The 17,172-nt window shown below is 40.5% G+C and overlaps 2 protein-coding genes across 2 annotated transcripts; both read right to left on the reverse strand.

Moving 5' to 3' along the window:
• Window positions 1-275: 275 nt before the first annotated feature.
• tpbga (trophoblast glycoprotein a) lies at window positions 276-3,383 on the reverse strand. The gene is made up of 2 exons (XM_020654985.2): window positions 2,590-3,383; window positions 276-2,301 (listed from the first exon to the last, which is right to left on the reverse strand). The coding sequence occupies exons 1-2, from the start codon at window positions 2,841-2,843 to the stop codon at window positions 1,452-1,454; spliced, it is 1,104 nt and encodes a 367-aa protein (XP_020510641.2). The 5' UTR covers window positions 2,844-3,383; the 3' UTR covers window positions 276-1,451.
• A 3,194-nt stretch (window positions 3,384-6,577) lies between these two features.
• tmem222b (transmembrane protein 222b) lies at window positions 6,578-13,912 on the reverse strand. Its single transcript, XM_020654988.3, has 6 exons — window positions 13,766-13,912; window positions 11,403-11,487; window positions 10,670-10,701; window positions 10,486-10,582; window positions 10,266-10,396; window positions 6,578-9,411 (listed from the first exon to the last, which is right to left on the reverse strand). Exons 1-6 carry the CDS (start codon window positions 13,882-13,884, stop codon window positions 9,324-9,326), a joined length of 552 nt encoding a protein of 183 aa, XP_020510644.1. The 5' UTR covers window positions 13,885-13,912; the 3' UTR covers window positions 6,578-9,323.
• Between the last annotated feature and the right edge of the window lie 3,260 nt (window positions 13,913-17,172).

The following is a 17,172-nucleotide window of genomic DNA, read 5'->3' on the forward strand; positions in this document are numbered from 1 at the left end:
CTGGATTGCTATCAGAGAAGTTTGGGGAACATCTTGATAGGATTGAAGATGCTGCTTTGGCTTCGAACAATGAGAGGCTGTTTGAGTTCACTCCAGGCAAGCGTTCCCCACAGTTCCAAATACCTAGATAGCTGGCAATTTGGGCAATAAACACTCTGAGGAGGCAGCCTGCCACCCCCCTCTCTGCCTCTCTGTCTCTGTTTGTCTTACTTTGTAGCATCAAAAAGGCCACAGGAAATGTCATTTAGCATTTAAGAAAAACTGGGACGAAATGGTACATTTCAGAAAATATCATCATTTAATGTTTGGAATGCATGCAGGTTTAATTGTGCTTCATTTCAGACATGCATGTTCAATGTACAGCTCTGATTTAACAGAAATGTCATTCTTGTTTAAGGAAAATAACTCCATAAAAGTCACCTTTTTTTTCCCCCCCAAGACAATCTCAGTTTAAAAGCAAAAAACAGGTTAAGTAGACATTCTTTCTTTCTCCCCATTAACTTGTCCGAGCAAACTGCTGAATGAAACAATGTCGCTGGTGTTTCGGAATCATCTGTATCTTATCACTGGAGAGAGAGAAAAAAAATCCCACTAAACAGAAAAACATGGAGAGCCAGACTTTTCCTTCAAAGAGCCTCTAGAGCGGCTGTTGTCTTTTAGGAAGGGGAGGGTAGGGATTGCTTTCGGCGGCCTCAGCCGGGACTGGTTCTCATCATTTTGACAATAAAATTCAAGGAGTTGAAACAAAGAAAAGCTTCATGAAAAAAAGAGAAAAATGAGGGGGCTAAGAGAGTTCCGCTGGTCTGTCCCCCCCTCTCAAAATCCAAGAGCCAAATGACTCCTCCTTTGAGAGTGGTGACTTTAGGAGAGCTTTGGAAAAGCTTCGGGGGCTTTAATTCCTCTCTGGCACCCTGGGGGCTGAAGGACTAGGGAAGGGGCGGGGGGGGGGGGGGGGGGGACCAAAGGGCTTGAAATGGTTTAAAGATGAATGAGCGATTTTGCTTTAAATACCCAGAGGTTTGTTTTTTGTTTTTTTTAGTGTTAGGGGTTTTATTGCAGTGTTTTGTTGCTTTTTTTTTTTTTTTTTTTTTACAAGCTTTTTATGAAGATCTGACAAAGATAATGAATAATGTTCAGATCACACCATTAATAAGGAAATAATACCTAATTGACTTTAGGCACTTAATGCTTTTAAATGGACTATATAGAAAAAAATGTCAACCAATAAACTTGCTTGACTCAACAGAACACCTAAATTAAGACTGAATTAAAAGAGCATTGAAGTTGTGTTACGTAGAAAGACGGGCAGTGCATGCTTTAATTGACAAGGCAGACAGATTATTAACTCCACTGTATGTATTTACAACAAACCTGTACAATTTTTACAATCCGGTCCTGATAAATGCCATAAAAAACAGTCTTTAGAAAACACACCGGGCGTAACTGTCCTCTCACATGTCGGCGTTGGTGGAGACCTGTGATAGCCTTGGACCAGAGTCGATCTCGAAGCGATAGTGATATCCGTCCCACACCTCCCTGCAGGCGTCACGCATGTCATATATCCTCTTCTTGATGCCCTTGCGGTTGAGATAAAGTACAAAGAGGAAGATGAGGCCCACAAAGCCGAGGACTATACCCAGGAAGACGTAAGAGGTCTGCAGAGCGAGGTCAGCGCCCACATTCCTCTGGTGGCACCCCAAGGTCAGTGTTCCCACAGCGAGCATGGATGTGTTCCTCATGCTGGCTGGGAAGGCGCACACAAGGTCCTCTGCGTCACTGATGCGTTCCTGCGATCTGTTGAGCCACAAAGCAAAAGGTTCGATTCCACACTTGCACATGAACGGGTTCTCCCCGAGGAGGAGAGTTGCTGGGTAAATGGAGTCCAGCTCTCGCAGCCCTTCTTCAGGCACCGTCTTCAGGGCATTGAGTGTCAGGTCGAGCTCCTGCAGACGCTCCAAACCTGAAAAAGTGGCGTTGTGGATTGCAACCAGGGAGTTGTTGGACAGCTGGAGGCGCTGCAGGCTGCTCAGGTGGGAGAAGATCCGCGAAGGTAAGAAGATGAGGCTGTTGTGTGACAGGTCCAGTGACCTCAGGTTCCCCAGGGAGCTCCAGCGGAGGGAGTTGGCCAAGTCCATTACAGACGAGTGGTTGTAGAGGGCTCGACTGAGGTTGAGCTCCCGCAGAGACTGGTTCTGCGCGATAAAGGCCTCAGGGTGGATGACTGCCAGCTGGTTGTTGCTTAAATCCAGAGAGCGGAGGCTGCGGAGTCCAGTGAAGGTGTGGGACTCCACCTCGGAAATTCTGTATTGGAGAAAATTCATGAGATAACATTCACGCTTTCAAAAATACATACAAGAACAAGAAAGGTGAAAAAAAGAACCAACACTGCCAACATTTAAACAGGATATTGGCTAGAAAGCCTGCAGAGCCACTTTTACTGTGGTATATCATGAAATCTGTCATGAAATTAATGATTTAACTCCAGAACTTTCATTTTATCCAAAAGGAATAAAAAGTATTGGGAGAATTGGATGTATGCTTTGCATTACAATTAGAAGAGAAACGGCAGGGGCTCAACAAGAGTCTTACCTGTTATTGCTCAGAGAGAGGTTGGTCACATTATCCAGCCCTTTAAAAGACTCCGGGCCGATACGACTGATCTGATTCCCAGTTATGAACAGATTCCTGGTGTATCCGGGGATCCCGGTCGGTATACTCCGCAGGTCTCTGGAGACGCACTTCACGGTGTGAGCCGCCTCCGAGCACTCACAGCGCGGGGGACACGACGCGTAAACGCAACCGAGCAGCGCGCACAAAACAACGTGCTTCGCCAAATCCAGCATGTCGGGAAGAAAATGTGTGCGGTCCGGGAGAAGAAACCCAAAGAAAAAAAACTGATGAGCGATCAGCTCCTCCAACACATCGTGATCGTCTGTCGTCCCGGCTGGGAATGCGCCTCAACTTTGCATCTCTGCAGAAAGTGTGGCCGGGAGGCAGGGTCTGATTTCCATGAGAACAAAACCGGGGGTCGCGCTGATCAGAGGGGGTGTTTGATCCTTTTGCCGAGGCAAAGCGGGGCGTCGCTTCTTCTGCAACAATGAAGTTTAAAAAGGACCATCGACTGGTGCGATGATCTGCGGGGAGGGGCTTCTTTCGGTCCGGATACACGAGATCTTCCTCACAGCCTCGAGGAGACACTGCTGGCACGAGTGATGGATGAGGAGGAGAAAGTGCTACAGCTCTCTTTCTCTTCATTATATCGAGGCTACTATTACGCGCCCACTATAATCTTATGACGTCGATCAATACCGAAGTCCCTCATACCTGAGCCCAATTTGCCTGCTGGCTCAGAAATATTGATCTTTATTGGTGAATATCAGACCACAGAGTGAGGAAATAACGATTTATAAAAAATAAAAAATAAAAATCTTTAATGTTTTTTCTCTCTGTGTAACAATTGGGGAGGCTGAGATTGATTGTCATTTTGTTTTACTCTGAATTTCTCACCATTGGTGCATCTTACAATAGCCATTCCTATACAGGAGAAGTCCAGAATAAAAACATTATCTTAAAACATCTTTTTAAAATGATGAAACACCCAAATGTGACCATCCTCACCTGAGCTGTTGATGAAAGGGTTTATGTACGCAGCGGGGTGATTTTAGTGAACCACCAGAAGTGACTATAATGGAAGCTATAACCTTCATCTTTTTAAGAAGTGTTTGATTACGAAATGCGAAATTGCAAATAGACACCTTTTTCCTCATCTTTATTTATTTTGGTATCACAAAACAAGCTTAAAATATCCCTTGAGCCATAAATGTCATATCAACATGATGAAATGAGCAGATTTGATTTGCTTCATTCTCTGTGACAAAAGAACGTCTCATCTATAAAGGAGTTTTTGGTTGATAGATAAGGTTTCTGAGAGTTGCTTTGATTTGCACCGACTCTGCTAAAACATCACAATTTATTGCTTTGAGAATCAATCTGGTGTCCCCTGTCATTCTCACCTACCCAGGTGGTATGTTAAAAGTGGGGGAGGGGTGTTTGGGGGCCAGACCGCAAAGCCTTTGATCCCGCTTCTCTTGAATACAAAATACTTTGTAGGATAATGGCCACTGAGTGGGACTTTGGCCACTTGATAACAGAGTATCAAAGCCATGACTGCTTCCTTTTCTTAATGTTGATTCTGACAGCTTAAAATGATTATTACAGAAATCACTTCTGAGGGTATTTATAGAAATGTGAGGCTGATCATGAGCACACTGAGCCTTTCATGTCTGAGAGAGCCTTTAATTTCCGACATCATCCTTCCTGATGACAGCATTGAAGAAACACAGTTTTCATGAGTCAATGAGGGAAATCCATCAAATATAAACTTCAGTAATAGAGCTTAATTGATGTTATAGCTATAAATCATAAACACATTCAGAGTTCAAGATCAGGAGTCTTTAAAAGTCCCCTGAGGGCTTTATGAGCTGCAGCATAAAAGATGTTTTAGGATAAGAGAAACAAAAGGGGGTTTTGAAAGTGCAAACTGGAATAAGCATATATGGATGGTGGCACTAATAATGGCATCCCAACTGTCTTTTGTCAACTGACCACAGGTCTCCACATTCCTGGACCTGGCTCTTGGATACAGCCAGGCACCGCAGCAGGCAACATCTAAAGCCATTCAAATGATCTCCACTCAACACTGCAGTCCTGCACATGCACTCCGCTAAAATTATCTGCACCTCACCTATTAAGAGTAGATATATCAAAAACACTCATAATGTAGAGGCACTATAAGGCATCTTATCAACTGTTGTGAAGGGCAAATCAGGTATCTAATGCCGTAGTTAAAAATGTACTGAACAAGCTGTTCCAAGAACAAGTGTCTCCCATAATCCCTCATTTGTTGCAAAGAACTTTCACTCTTCTGTTTCTAAAGCTGTTCTCCACAGACGCATTAAGTGTTTGACAGAGATGTGAAGTTTCACTACAATTGAGGCATTCTACTTTCCCCCAGTTTTATCTTTTCAAACAAATGATCAATTAAAACTGCATTTCCACAAAAAGTACTGAGAACTATTAGTTCCAGGAACTTATTTTCAAAGAACTTAAAGGTTCCCTCGGCCAATGGTTGCCTCTGTTTCAATGCCAGTAAAGACCAGTGAAGTTTGATCAATACATCTGCTGTTTTGTTTTGACACAAGTATACCATAGAATGACAATATATTGATACCAAGATGGCGCCGCGGATGGTTGCCATGGTACTGCACTCTCTTTGTACATTGAGAGCACAGTTACTGAAGACAAATTCTGTGTGTGTGTGTAAGCATACATGGCCAATAAAGCTGATTTCTATTCTATTCTAAATATTAACAGACGTAGCCTTATAGCGACGTCAGCCATCTGTTACTGCAGAGGTCCAGAGGCTCATCGGCAGCAGCCACCATGCTGGAAATGCTGTCTCAGCCTAACTTTCAGTCGACATAACGACAGGCTGAGAGCTAGAGCTGAGGCGGGTTTTAAGACTCTTGACAAACCATTAACTTCGCGCCCACCTGTCAATCATGTCAGCTATCTAACTAGACAACACGTATCGTTCATAAAATCAAAACTGAACCATTTAAAAAAAACGCTGTACATACAGTCTGTGCGCATGATGACAACAACTAATCAGACCTATATTGTTTTTGTACCAGTCTGTAAACATGTTAATTTATGCTGTAAAAACTTAGTTTTTTGTCTGTGGTGTGTATTTGACCTCAGGAGTTCCTGAAGCCAGCCTCAAGCAGACACTTTAAGAACTGCAGGATTTTCCACTTCTGCATTGGCTTCATATACACAACTCCCACAGCATTTATTTTTCTTATTGTGAATCAATCAATTTTATTTGTATAACGTCAACTCATAACAAATGTTATCTCGGGACACTTTACAAAAAGCAGGTAAAAGACCTTACTTATTGCTACATTACAAAGATGCTGAATAGTCCCAGCTGCATAACCCAGTAGTTTTAACTTGTTTAAATGTTACCTGAAACTCAGCAGAAAGACCTTAGTTCTTAATCTGTTCATGCTAACTTTATGTAAATACCCGCTGTTGCATCATGTTGAGATTAATTCACTTCTTCCATAGAGGGTTGTACTGTATTAAAGTTAGGTAGCAAAGGCATTATATTCCTTTTAACCCATATAGTAGTACATTTTTTAAGTTTCATAACTCTATCCAGACCTTATATGCTTTTGTAAAATATAGTGCTTGTAGTGGGCAAAAATATATTTCAGAGTTTTCATTTATACAGTTTTTTCCAGTAGTACCGGGTTACATGGGACAAGTTTATTAATCAATTGATAGACACATTTTTAAACTTTGGTGGAATAAAGTTGCAAGTTAAAAAAAGTGATTATTCTTCTCTATTTAAAAATATTCCCAAACCATACTTTAATGTGAACAGTTTCCACTGTTTAAACTGAGACCAGATTCCTTTTCTCCACTGGTGTGCAGCTCTACTCTACAGAATCTGTAGCTGCACACGGCACAGTATAGGCTATAGCATAAATCAAATTGAGCAGTCCCGTTATAGTCTAGTTTATTATTTATTCTCCCAGGGTTTACCAGAAATCACATACAATTTGAAAGATATTAAGATAAAGATGAGCAGTGATAAAGAAATTAGTCAGTAGGCAGTTGGCTGCAGTGAAATGCAGCTGATAATTAATAAAGAAGCCACAGTATGAGTCCAAATTCTCTCTCCAACACCATTATTCTTGCATGCATGCAGTACATACATGCTGGCATGCCATCACGTGCCCTCTCTCTCTCTCTCTCCGTTCACTCGCTGTGTGCATGACTATCACACACACACACACACAATCACACACTTATTCAGGCACAATTCTGCTTCACTGCAGGGCAGAAATAATACAGAGTATAAAGAACAAATATTATACAGTAAATAATTCAAAGGATAAATCTGAAGAGTGAGCATCAAGTTTGCAAAGTATATAAAGAGCACCTGGTGTACATAGTAATGTGTGTTCAAATATTTACAGGCAACATGGGTGAGATACACACAAGAGGCCACAGAGTATCCGCTTTCAACAGAAAGCTCAACGAGAAGAGCGAAGTCTAGAAAACTGGCACTGTTCGAACCCTTCAAACAGAAAATATATATTTTTTTTATTCATAAGCTGACACTTAAGATATCTACTTTGCATCATTGGCCAGTATACATCACAACTTTGTGAACCAGTGCTGACTTTCAGATCCGCTCAGCAGAGGTGGAATGACGCTGCTCCGGCTCTCGGCTGAGCGGAGGATATTCAGCAGGAGTCAATGAGTGTGAAAAACCTGAGGATCCTGGCTACCTGCTGCTTCTGGCAGCAACACGGACAAAGAGGGGCTCAACACTTTTTTTCTGTTTGATTGCAAACAATAAGGGGATTTGAATCTACTCACTACAGCCATGGCAACGGATTTTGAGTGCTAACCGTTATATGGAGTTTAGTTTTCTTTTTAAATGCATACATGACCGAAGGTAGAAGACATGAGGGATATATGATCGAGGTCTTTTTAGGCACTGACTATTTAAATCAAAATGTAGTTATCAGAACTTCTCTTCACTAAAACAAAAAGATTAGACCAGGTTTCATAACTCTGAAAATCTCAAGCCACCAGCTGTCCACTTGTTACAAAAATAACTCTGATTTTAAGGGGCACAGTTTGAGTACGTCTCCTGAACTCCAACATTTGGCACAATATAAACAACCAAAGGAGCTGTATCTTTCTTAAATGGTAAATGGACTTGAGATTGTATAACGCTTTTCTAGTCTTCTGACTACTCAAAGCGCTTTTACACCGCAGGTCACACCTACACATTCACACACTGATGTCAGAGGCTGCTATGTAGTGAGACCATCAGAAGTAACTAATCCCATTCATACGCATTCAGGGAGCAATTCAGGGTTAAGTGTCTTGCTGCATGAGCTGGGGATCGAGACGACGACCTTCAAAAGCCTTTAAAACCTGTAAAAGACTGAACTTCTGCAAAGGTCACCTCCTCTCCAAAACAAACAGAGTGGGTAATTAAACATGAATAAATCCCAAATAAGAGTGTGGTATTAAAAACCAATGTTTCTCTGAATGCTATACAGTTGACCAATGTGGCTGCTAGTAGAGCTGCTTAAACCCAGCATAGCTGACTCAAATCAGTCATCCAATTAACTATTCTAGTTACAAACGAGGTGACATGACAAGACAATAAAAAAATTGTCTGTTGGAAATCTTAAAAGTACTTTCAAATCTTATAATAATAATGCATCTTACAGTTTAAACATGAGACTCATGAAGACTGGACTCCACTGACAAACAATCAGAATCAGGTACAGCCCTACTTTTCTGTTAGGTATCTACCAACAGTCACATTCATTGAGGTTGCTACAATCATTGCACTGATGAGCTGCAGGTAAACATATGAAAATGCTTATCGTAAACCTATTGAAGTAGTACCATGAGTTGAACCATGTAATGCATGTAAAATACACAGGTGAAAAAATATCTCTTTTTAGAAGACGATGACGTTTTGATATCCTACAGAGTTAGACTGAATACAAGTTAGAATATGCAAAGAAATATAAACTGCTCTGGAATATTTAGGTTTAGGTTGCAGGGCTGTAGAAAAGCTACATAATAGCTCAAGCATGAAATGCATTAATTCCCTAGAAAGGCATCCAATTGAATTATCATGTTTGTGCTCCACAGTATAAAAATGGCATTCTGGAAGCACAGAAAAATGGGAGTGTTCTCCCAATCCATCACAAAGGTCATCAAAGTTTAAGCAAGGCATGAATGTGTTTCCCATTTGAGTATTCAACAATGACCAGCGTGCACTCCTTCCTCAACTATTAATACAGCTACACAACCTGTACACTTTGCAGGTGGGGATTGCTTAAACCTGCTGTTATCCTTTCAAAAGCTGCGTTCCATTGAGAGTGTTTGTTTGGTTCAGGTAGTCTTGAAGATGGTGATGTGTTTGGTTACGTCTCCCAAAATGAACGGCTAAATGTGAATGAACTTCCATCGGCAGGGCATCCCAGCTTTACCAGCAGATATTTCAGTGACAGGCTGTCTGCTTTTCCACAAACCAAGCATGTGTTGGTGTACGTGTTGGGACATTCCTGTTCGACGATCTCCTCCTGGAGGGTGGGTACTCCTTATCTCCTCGATTACACTTGCAAGTCACAATGGGATTCTCCCCACCGTTGTCTAAAAGGTCAACTCCTCGTCCATCCTGCAGGGGGCTCCACTGTCTCCTTAATCTGCTTCCCAGGTCACCGCAGATTGAGGGCCAGGGCTACCGTCATGATGATGCCGTTCAGCATCAGGAAAGGCAGCCAGGTCTTCAGAAAGCCTGCGCAGCTGGAGAGAGGAAAAGCAGAAAAATGAAGGTGACGCCAAATGCAAGGAGGTGAAGGCATACTGTACACTAAAGTGCTGATGGTACAATCTTAGCATAGCAACAATATTTTTTATCTTTTTTGTTTTAAAGAAATCCTCCAGCAGGATGTGTCCTGCTTGAATGCAAACTAAATCACTGCATTTCCACCAAAGTGGAAAATGGAGGGAAGTGACAGCATTGACTTCTTCTGTGTTGCTTTATTTACTCTTTTCTTTCCAACTGTTACCAAAAAGCCTCTGGGATGGAAGTTCACCCTTGTTACACCAGTATTTTTAGACCTCTTGAAGGAATGTCCTGTATACACTTTGATACATCTCAAGAATCAGGGCAATCTCTCTTCAATACCAGTTAAATTGGGCTTAGCCCATGGGATCCCAGTGAGAAACCTCTTTGAAAAGCTTCAGCCCTACTTCTTTTTTAAGAGAGCAGCAGTAGATTAAAGGTAAGGCTCTACTCAGAGCTGGGTGGATTTTACTGTCTAAAGGTCTAAACACAGACATGGTCCTTGTGATGCTCTGTACTGCAGCCATAATATCTTCCTGCTTGTTTCAGTGGTTTCAGCAGGTGGACCACCTGTTCAGTTGGAATAAGATCAGGTGACTCACATGAATCGTCAAGGACATGTCCTGCTGCACTGTCTAAATATTAGGAGATTGATACACCAAGATCAACAGTATACAGCATTAAGATGACACATGACACACACAACCCTGAACAAGTCTCCTGCTATCTTTGCTTTACTTCAACATAAATAAAGTGTTTGAAAGATCTATGCGTCACCTTGGCAAAGTGTGAACGTGTAAGCCCATCTTACCTGACATGTTTCCCATGGATCAGTACAAGGAGGCAGAGTTTGACCATGTTCCAAGAGGTGCTGTTTTCATATCGCATCAGATTCAGAGCCATGGCGACATGTGAGTGACAGTTGTCGCAGCAGAGGTTGTGCTTTGGAAAAAAAAGGAGTCCAAATGATGACTGATGTTTTCACTTTAACAAAGTCATTTAAAGAATATCTATAAGCCTTTCTTTTTTACCATTCTGTGCTTATACTCCTCTGATGCATCATGCACTGCTGTGTCCCAGGCATTGGAGCCGCTAGCATAGACTTTACCAACGTCCAACATCCAGTACCTAGAGGGAGAAAAACACTTCTCTGTAGCAGTATATTGACTAAAAACAGTGTAATCACAACACCCCAAATATTTTATTAACACTTACTTTGTTGGTCTTCCAAAAGCCATGTTGTCTTCCTGCAAAAATATATATTTAAAACAACATCATTAGATCCAAAGCTGCTTTGCTAAGTATTGGTGATTAGGGTGTAAACCAAAAGCAGCACTTTGACAAACTGAAAAACAAACTGTTCGTCGTGATGTGACGAACATTCAAATCTTCACTGACACACTTTTGGGAACTGGAAGATGTAGTTTGGATAGTATCAAGAGATTTAGGAAATGTTTCTTACATCCTGTTTGTCCGTATTCACCATCAGCTTGTTTGTGTGCCACAGCCAATTAGGTCCAAGTCAAAACGCTAAAGCTGCACAATGCAGCAACATCACGTTCATGTTCGTTTATTTTTCACACAATATGAAGACGCTCCAAAACATAATGCAGAAAAATTGTAGCATTTGAATCAGATGCCCTTTTATAAATGCATGTATCTTAATCAGCAGCTATTATGACTGATGTTTTCACTTTAACAGCTTGATGTTGAGGTGGTCTGCTCTAATTATGATAACCATTGTTTGTTATATCACAGCTCAGAGTATCCAGCAAAAAACACCACTACTGTGTGTTCCCTATTCTGGTTCTTTCAAAGCTCATACTCTTACTTGACATAAATTGTCCTAGCGAAGACAAAATGTTCTGTACCAAATTTGACCTACAATCTTCAATATTATCTTAAAATGGGCTTATGCAAACATTACATGCACACAGTCATTACTCACTGAGACAAAGTAAGGTCCAGCAAAGTCCCGGATGACGCCAGTGGATGTGCAGATTCCCATGTGACCAATAAATGGTAACAGCCATCTGAACAAAAAATAAAAATAACATGCAAAGTTATCATCACAGGCAGCATAAAAAAGTATTATTTTTTTTATTTGTGCCTACAAAAAAAATGGCACAAAACCAAATATTAGTAGACATGACATCTTTTTGACAATGTCCACTCAGGACAGATAAGACCGGTGTGAGAAGCTACAGTGTGACAGTGCAGGACCGCACTGCACAAGACAAATTTAAGTTCACTTCTACACCATCCTTTTCTGGTTTCTTATGGGAGTGATTGGAGGGAACTTGTCAGTCCTACCAGCTCCCACAAGGTGTTTCCAACAACAGTATAAAAGGGTGTGATCTTTAAAAGTGAATATTCTTCCAAGAAAAGATTAACTTGAAAAACACACCCAACTTCTTTGAATTCACATGAACAATACTGTAACAAAAACATGAAATTATTTTTTTTTTATTGGCTGGATTCCAAAATATGGAGCTGCAGCTTTTAATGGCTGTCTTGATGTTGGCAATGTCTTACATCTTTTAATCAATCGTGCCCTCACGTCGTATCCCCGGCTTGGGTTAAACTGCCAGGTATATTCCAGCATGCTTCGAATAGCGAATCAGCAACTTGCTATCACAATGACAATTGGATCAATGACAATGACAATGACAAGGATCATTGTTGATCTCAACAATGATCCTTGTATTCTGCCTGCCCACTGAAAGCAATTGTCATCTCTGAACCGGAAAGTTGGGAGCTTGATCCCCAGCTCCTACATGTTGAAATGCCCTTGGACAAGATACTGAACCCCATATTGCTCCACTGTGAATGTGTAGTTAATACTGATGGCATGTAATTAGCAGCCTCTGCCATCAGTGTGTGAATGGATAGGTGTGACCTGCGGTGTAAAAAGCCCTTTGAGGTACACCAGTAGCCATACCTACTAGGCAATAATCCTCAGAGCAGGTGCCAAGGTTTGAATCTGACCTGTGGCTCCTTTCCCGCATGTCATTCCCCACTCTCTCTCTCCACAATTCTTCCACTGTCCTGCCTCTAAAATAAAGGCATAAAAAGCCCCAAAAATAGAAAAGAAAAAGCTCTATACAAGCTCAAGTCCAATTTAAAATCATTAAACATATTTACACATGTAGCATAACAGTGTTATTAAAAAAGGAATTTTCCCAAAACAACTCTTCATCTATTTTGGAAACTCAGATGACTGACTTTAAAGCACTCCCCTTGTCTTTAAACATTCAAATGTGACTCTATGATTAGATGATCACTCAGATTATGCACCAAAGAAATAGAGGAAATGTTCTCAGCTGTTGTTGAAATACAGTCAACTCAGTGTCAGTGGAAGACAAAGACAAGAAGCAGAATTAACATTTGCAAAAGAAAATGTGACAAACTCCTTGTCCCACAAGCCTAGCATGGGCGGTTGTAGACAGGGGCCAAAAGGGGCCAGTGCCCCTTTAACACTGAGCTTTGTCCCCCTGTGGCCCCACCCCCCAAAAGGAAGAGCCCCCCTAATAACACATGCACAGTATTTGACTCAACAACCAGACTCACAATCTAGTATTAAATACAGCTACTGAAACAAATATAAATCATAGTATTTAATGATGTATTATTTGGGATAATATTATATTTTTTATCTTTGTTTATTTTTCCCCTCTGACAAAACAACTCGCCCCAGTTTGGCCCCCTCAGTAAAAGTGGTCTAGAACCGCAACTACAGCCTAGAAAACACACAAAAAAAAAAAACACACACACACACTCACACTTCTACAGAGGCATTGTTCAAGTGATAACACTCAATTAATAGCTGAATTATTTGACAGAAAGTGATTCAACAGGGCAACACATAAAAACAATTAGACAAAAGCAGATTAAAATACAATATAGTCATTTAGTACCAATGCTTATTACCAAAGTTATCAAATGTGTAAAATGGGGTTAAACTAGTCTTAGTTGTTGCGTAATTAAAACTTTCAATTTTTTTCAACTTTAATTTAATTTAATTTAATTTAATTTTTAATTTTATTTAATTTTATTTATTTTAATACATTTTGTTAACATGTTTAAAATTTGCTTCATAATTTATATATTATATATTCACGGAAATAAATGTGTGTAATAAAATGACACTCATAAATAAATAAATATCTGTGACTCTTTGGAACAACAGGTTTAAAAAAAAAGAGAAATCAGCAACAGGATGTTATTGTACGCGTGTAAGCTAACTGTTAGCTAAGCTACTGAAGCTGTCACATTAGAGACCATGCGCACAGCAGACGGCAAATAACTCACGATAACACGGGGATAGGTGTCCAAACAATACAGTACGGATACCGACAGGTCGCTGTGTTAATTTTCTCAGACGCTATGTGGTAATTCTTCATGGTGTCTTTATCAACAACATCCGCCATCACCAACAGCTGTGGAAAATGAACTTCATTTGTCCCAGTTACAGATTTCAAGCCAGCCGAAATTCAAACCGGAAACGTATAGACTTTAGCTTCAAAATAAAGTTAACAAGTTATTGTTTCGACCAATAATATGGCTAAAAACAGATGTTTAAACCGTCATACACACATCTAATTACATCTTTGGTGTTTTCATTACATATGGAAAAAAGTCCTACCTGAAAATAGTGGCCAATGTATTAAATTGTTGGCAGCACAATATATAATGATAAAGTAAATGTTTTATTTTGAAAGGCAACATCAAATGTTTTTTTTCTATTTACGCTGGCTTGATGGGTGCTGGCTTGGCAGCGGTAGTAGCTTCCGGGATCAATGCGAGCCAGACAGGGAAATAGATCTGTCTTAAAGTTTAGTTAAACAAGCCTGTAATTTAGTTTAATTGTGAAACCTCACAGCCAAAATAAGCTTTAACTTCAAACAACTTAACTGGCATTCATTTCACTTACTTTTCTGCAAAGTAAGCTATCAAGTTGGATCATAAGAAGTCCTTTCAAATAAATGAGTGTCTGCTTGGTTTGTTTGTGTATCAATCAGCCTCCAGAGGTCTCTCATTCACCAAGAACACCCTGGGTTATCAAGACTTAAAGACATGTTTTATTTTCACACTATTATTTAGCCTAAGTCTATTAGAAATGTTAAGGTGTCATGTCTGTGTACCACATTTACGAGGTGGTAAATGTTTGGGTTCATTCGTATAAATTAAGGGAATCTGGGCTTATTCTATACCTGATTATACTTTTTTCAAGGAAAAACACAAAATATATTGGTCGAAGTGTTTTATTGAATCAAATTGGTGTTGAACTTCATTAATAAAATACTTTTTTCCTTTTGGTAACTCAAAATAAGATTGTTAATCAACATTTTTCAATAACTTATCTTTCCCACAAATTAGTCTAATTTATCAATACCTAAAATTTGGAACTTTAAAAAAGCATTTCGGGAAGCCAGTAGTTCACAATCACAGACTTCAAGTGTTTGAAAGGTAAATCTGAGGGTTAACAAGAGGATTAGAGAAAGACAAATAAAATAAGTTTGTGTGTGTGTGTGTGTGTGTGTGTGTGTGTGTGTGTGTATTTCCTTTCTAAACTGTTAGAATAATTACAATGAAGTCATCATAAAAGGAAAAATCCCAAGTTACAATGTTTTGTCAATGCTCTGAGTTAGGCCATTCAGACATGACAAAAAAAAACCCATTTGCATTGCATTATATTTGATCAATTAAAGTATATTTCTATATTTATTCTATGTACATTTATGGGCATAAGAAGTACTGCTTTTTTCTTTCTTTTGACTACATCTCAAACCGAAACCGATCAAAATCTCTTGCTTACATTGAATGAGACATTACATTTTGCTGTTTAATTAATAAATTATAGAAGTTCTTAAAAGGAAATTAAAGTCAGGGATTAAGGGGCGTTGGTGGCGCAGTGGTTAGTGCGCACGCACCATGTATGGAGGCTGTGGTCCTCCAGGCGGGTGGCCTGGGTTTGAGTCCCACCTGTGGCTCCTTTCTCGCATGTCATTCCCCACTCTCTCTCCCTGATTTCCAACTCTATCCACTGTCCTATCTCTCTATTAAAGGTACAAAATAGCCCAAAAATAAATCTTTAAAAATGTATCCCATAGATTGGCCCCCTAGGGGTATTTTGGTTTAAGGGAATACTGTTCACTTAGATTTAACGTGTTGTTAGGGGACAGATGAGCACAGGTAAAGGAGCTCCAGTAAAATGCATTTTATTGCTTTAAATAGTCAAAATGTTTTTTCACAGTGCAAACTATTGAGGTCATAAAGCGTCCACAGTCGGCAGCTAGCTCCATTTTTATCAAGAGTTTGCAGCAGGCAGGTGAGCTGGCTGACATTATTTGCTCTGAAGCTCCGCCAATCCAGGAAACACAGAGCCAGGTAGAGGAGAGTCAGAGAAGGAGGGGGGGATTTTCTACAGTACTCATAACAGCGTGAAAAAATAGGATATTGCAGCTACAGTACTGGGCAGACAAATCACTCAAATCCAAAAGATAGCAAAAGACAAAGAGGGAATTTCAGATAGATTCTCTGTACTGGAAAACGAAGCATTGCAGTCCAAAAACATCAAACAATCCCAGGCAGGGACCAGTAAGAATACAGAAATAACACAGGCATGCACAGGGCAGAGTCTATGCCGCAGAGAAGAACTCTAGTGAACTTCTGGAGTTCATCGCAGTGAAGCAAGGAAACTAGGGAATACATGAACAGGCTGCACTTGGGACAAAATTGAGGGCAGGTTAGAATTGAACACAGGTGTGGATAAATCAAAGGACAAGGAGACACAAGGGGGATGTCAGTCTTTTTTCGAAATGTGCAAAGATGAAGTAGATGTTGTAGCAAAGCATTGAAGCTAATTGTGCTCTTATGGAACATGACTATTGATTATTAAGCATTAATGGTGCTGTACAATGGTAGCAATGGCATCTATAGTGGGGCGGCAGTAGCTCAGTCTGTAGGGACTTGGGTTGGGAATAGGAGGGTCGCCGGCTCAAGTCCCAGCACGGACCATGTCCGGAAATTGGTCTGGTAGCTGGAGAGGTGCCAGTCCACTTCCTGAACACTGCCGAGGTGTCCTTTAGCAAGGCACCGAACTCGAAAAACTGCTCTGGAGCGCTCGCTTTGGGCAGCCCCCTTACTCTGAGACCTCTCCATTAATGCATGTCCATAGGATCCTGTTAGTGCATGTGTGTGTATTTCGGCCTATGTTTGTGTAGCATGTTCATTAAACAGAGTGTAAAACTGAATCTCTCCTCGCGGGATTATTAAAGGATAAATTATTATTATTATAGACACTGGTTAAGTTGGCAAAAACAGTCCTACACAAAAAAGATAAGAACTGCATGGACCACAAATAAAACAAATCTAAATTGGTACTAAATTGGGCTTCTGTCAAGTTGCAAAAAGAAGCTTTTCTCGCTCTCGCCAGCACATAAAGAGAGCTCCCAAGTACAGTGGAGATGGAGGGCTGCAGCTATATCGAAGGAGTTATCTGTGGCAATGGTGGAAATGGAAACAAAGATGAACCCAAGGGATCCGCCGGGGCCTTGTGTACCCGATACTGGGTCCCATTAGATGTGACAGGTGATATATTGTGCGAAGGGCAAAAACAAACTACTCAGCAAAAGCAGGCAGACGTTGATAAACGAAGGCATGCTGGGCTCATCATCGGGGAGCTGAGGGAATTCTCCGGCAAAATGCCACCTCAA

This window comes from Labrus bergylta, chromosome 19, assembly GCF_963930695.1.
Source record: "Labrus bergylta chromosome 19, fLabBer1.1, whole genome shotgun sequence".
NCBI classification, from domain to species: domain Eukaryota; kingdom Metazoa; phylum Chordata; class Actinopteri; order Labriformes; family Labridae; genus Labrus; species Labrus bergylta.

Bases quoted from the DNA above. Each gene is read 5' to 3' on its own strand.
- tpbga (XM_020654985.2), bottom strand. From the start codon at position 2,843: ATGCTGGATTTGGCGAAGCACGTTGTTTTGTGCGCGCTGCTCGGTTGC. The intron at 2,302-2,589 runs GTAAGACTCTTG...TCTCCAATACAG, and splicing joins CTCTCTCTGAGCAATAACAG to AATTTCCGAGGTGGAGTCCC.
- tmem222b (XM_020654988.3), bottom strand. From the start codon at position 13,884: ATGGCGGATGTTGTTGATAAAGACACCATGAAGAATTACCACATAGCG. The intron at 10,583-10,669 runs GTAAGTGTTAAT...TTCTCCCTCTAG, and splicing joins GCTTTTGGAAGACCAACAAA to GTACTGGATGTTGGACGTTG. The intron at 9,412-10,265 runs GTAAGATGGGCT...TCCTCTCTCCAG, and splicing joins ATCCATGGGAAACATGTCAG to CTGCGCAGGCTTTCTGAAGA.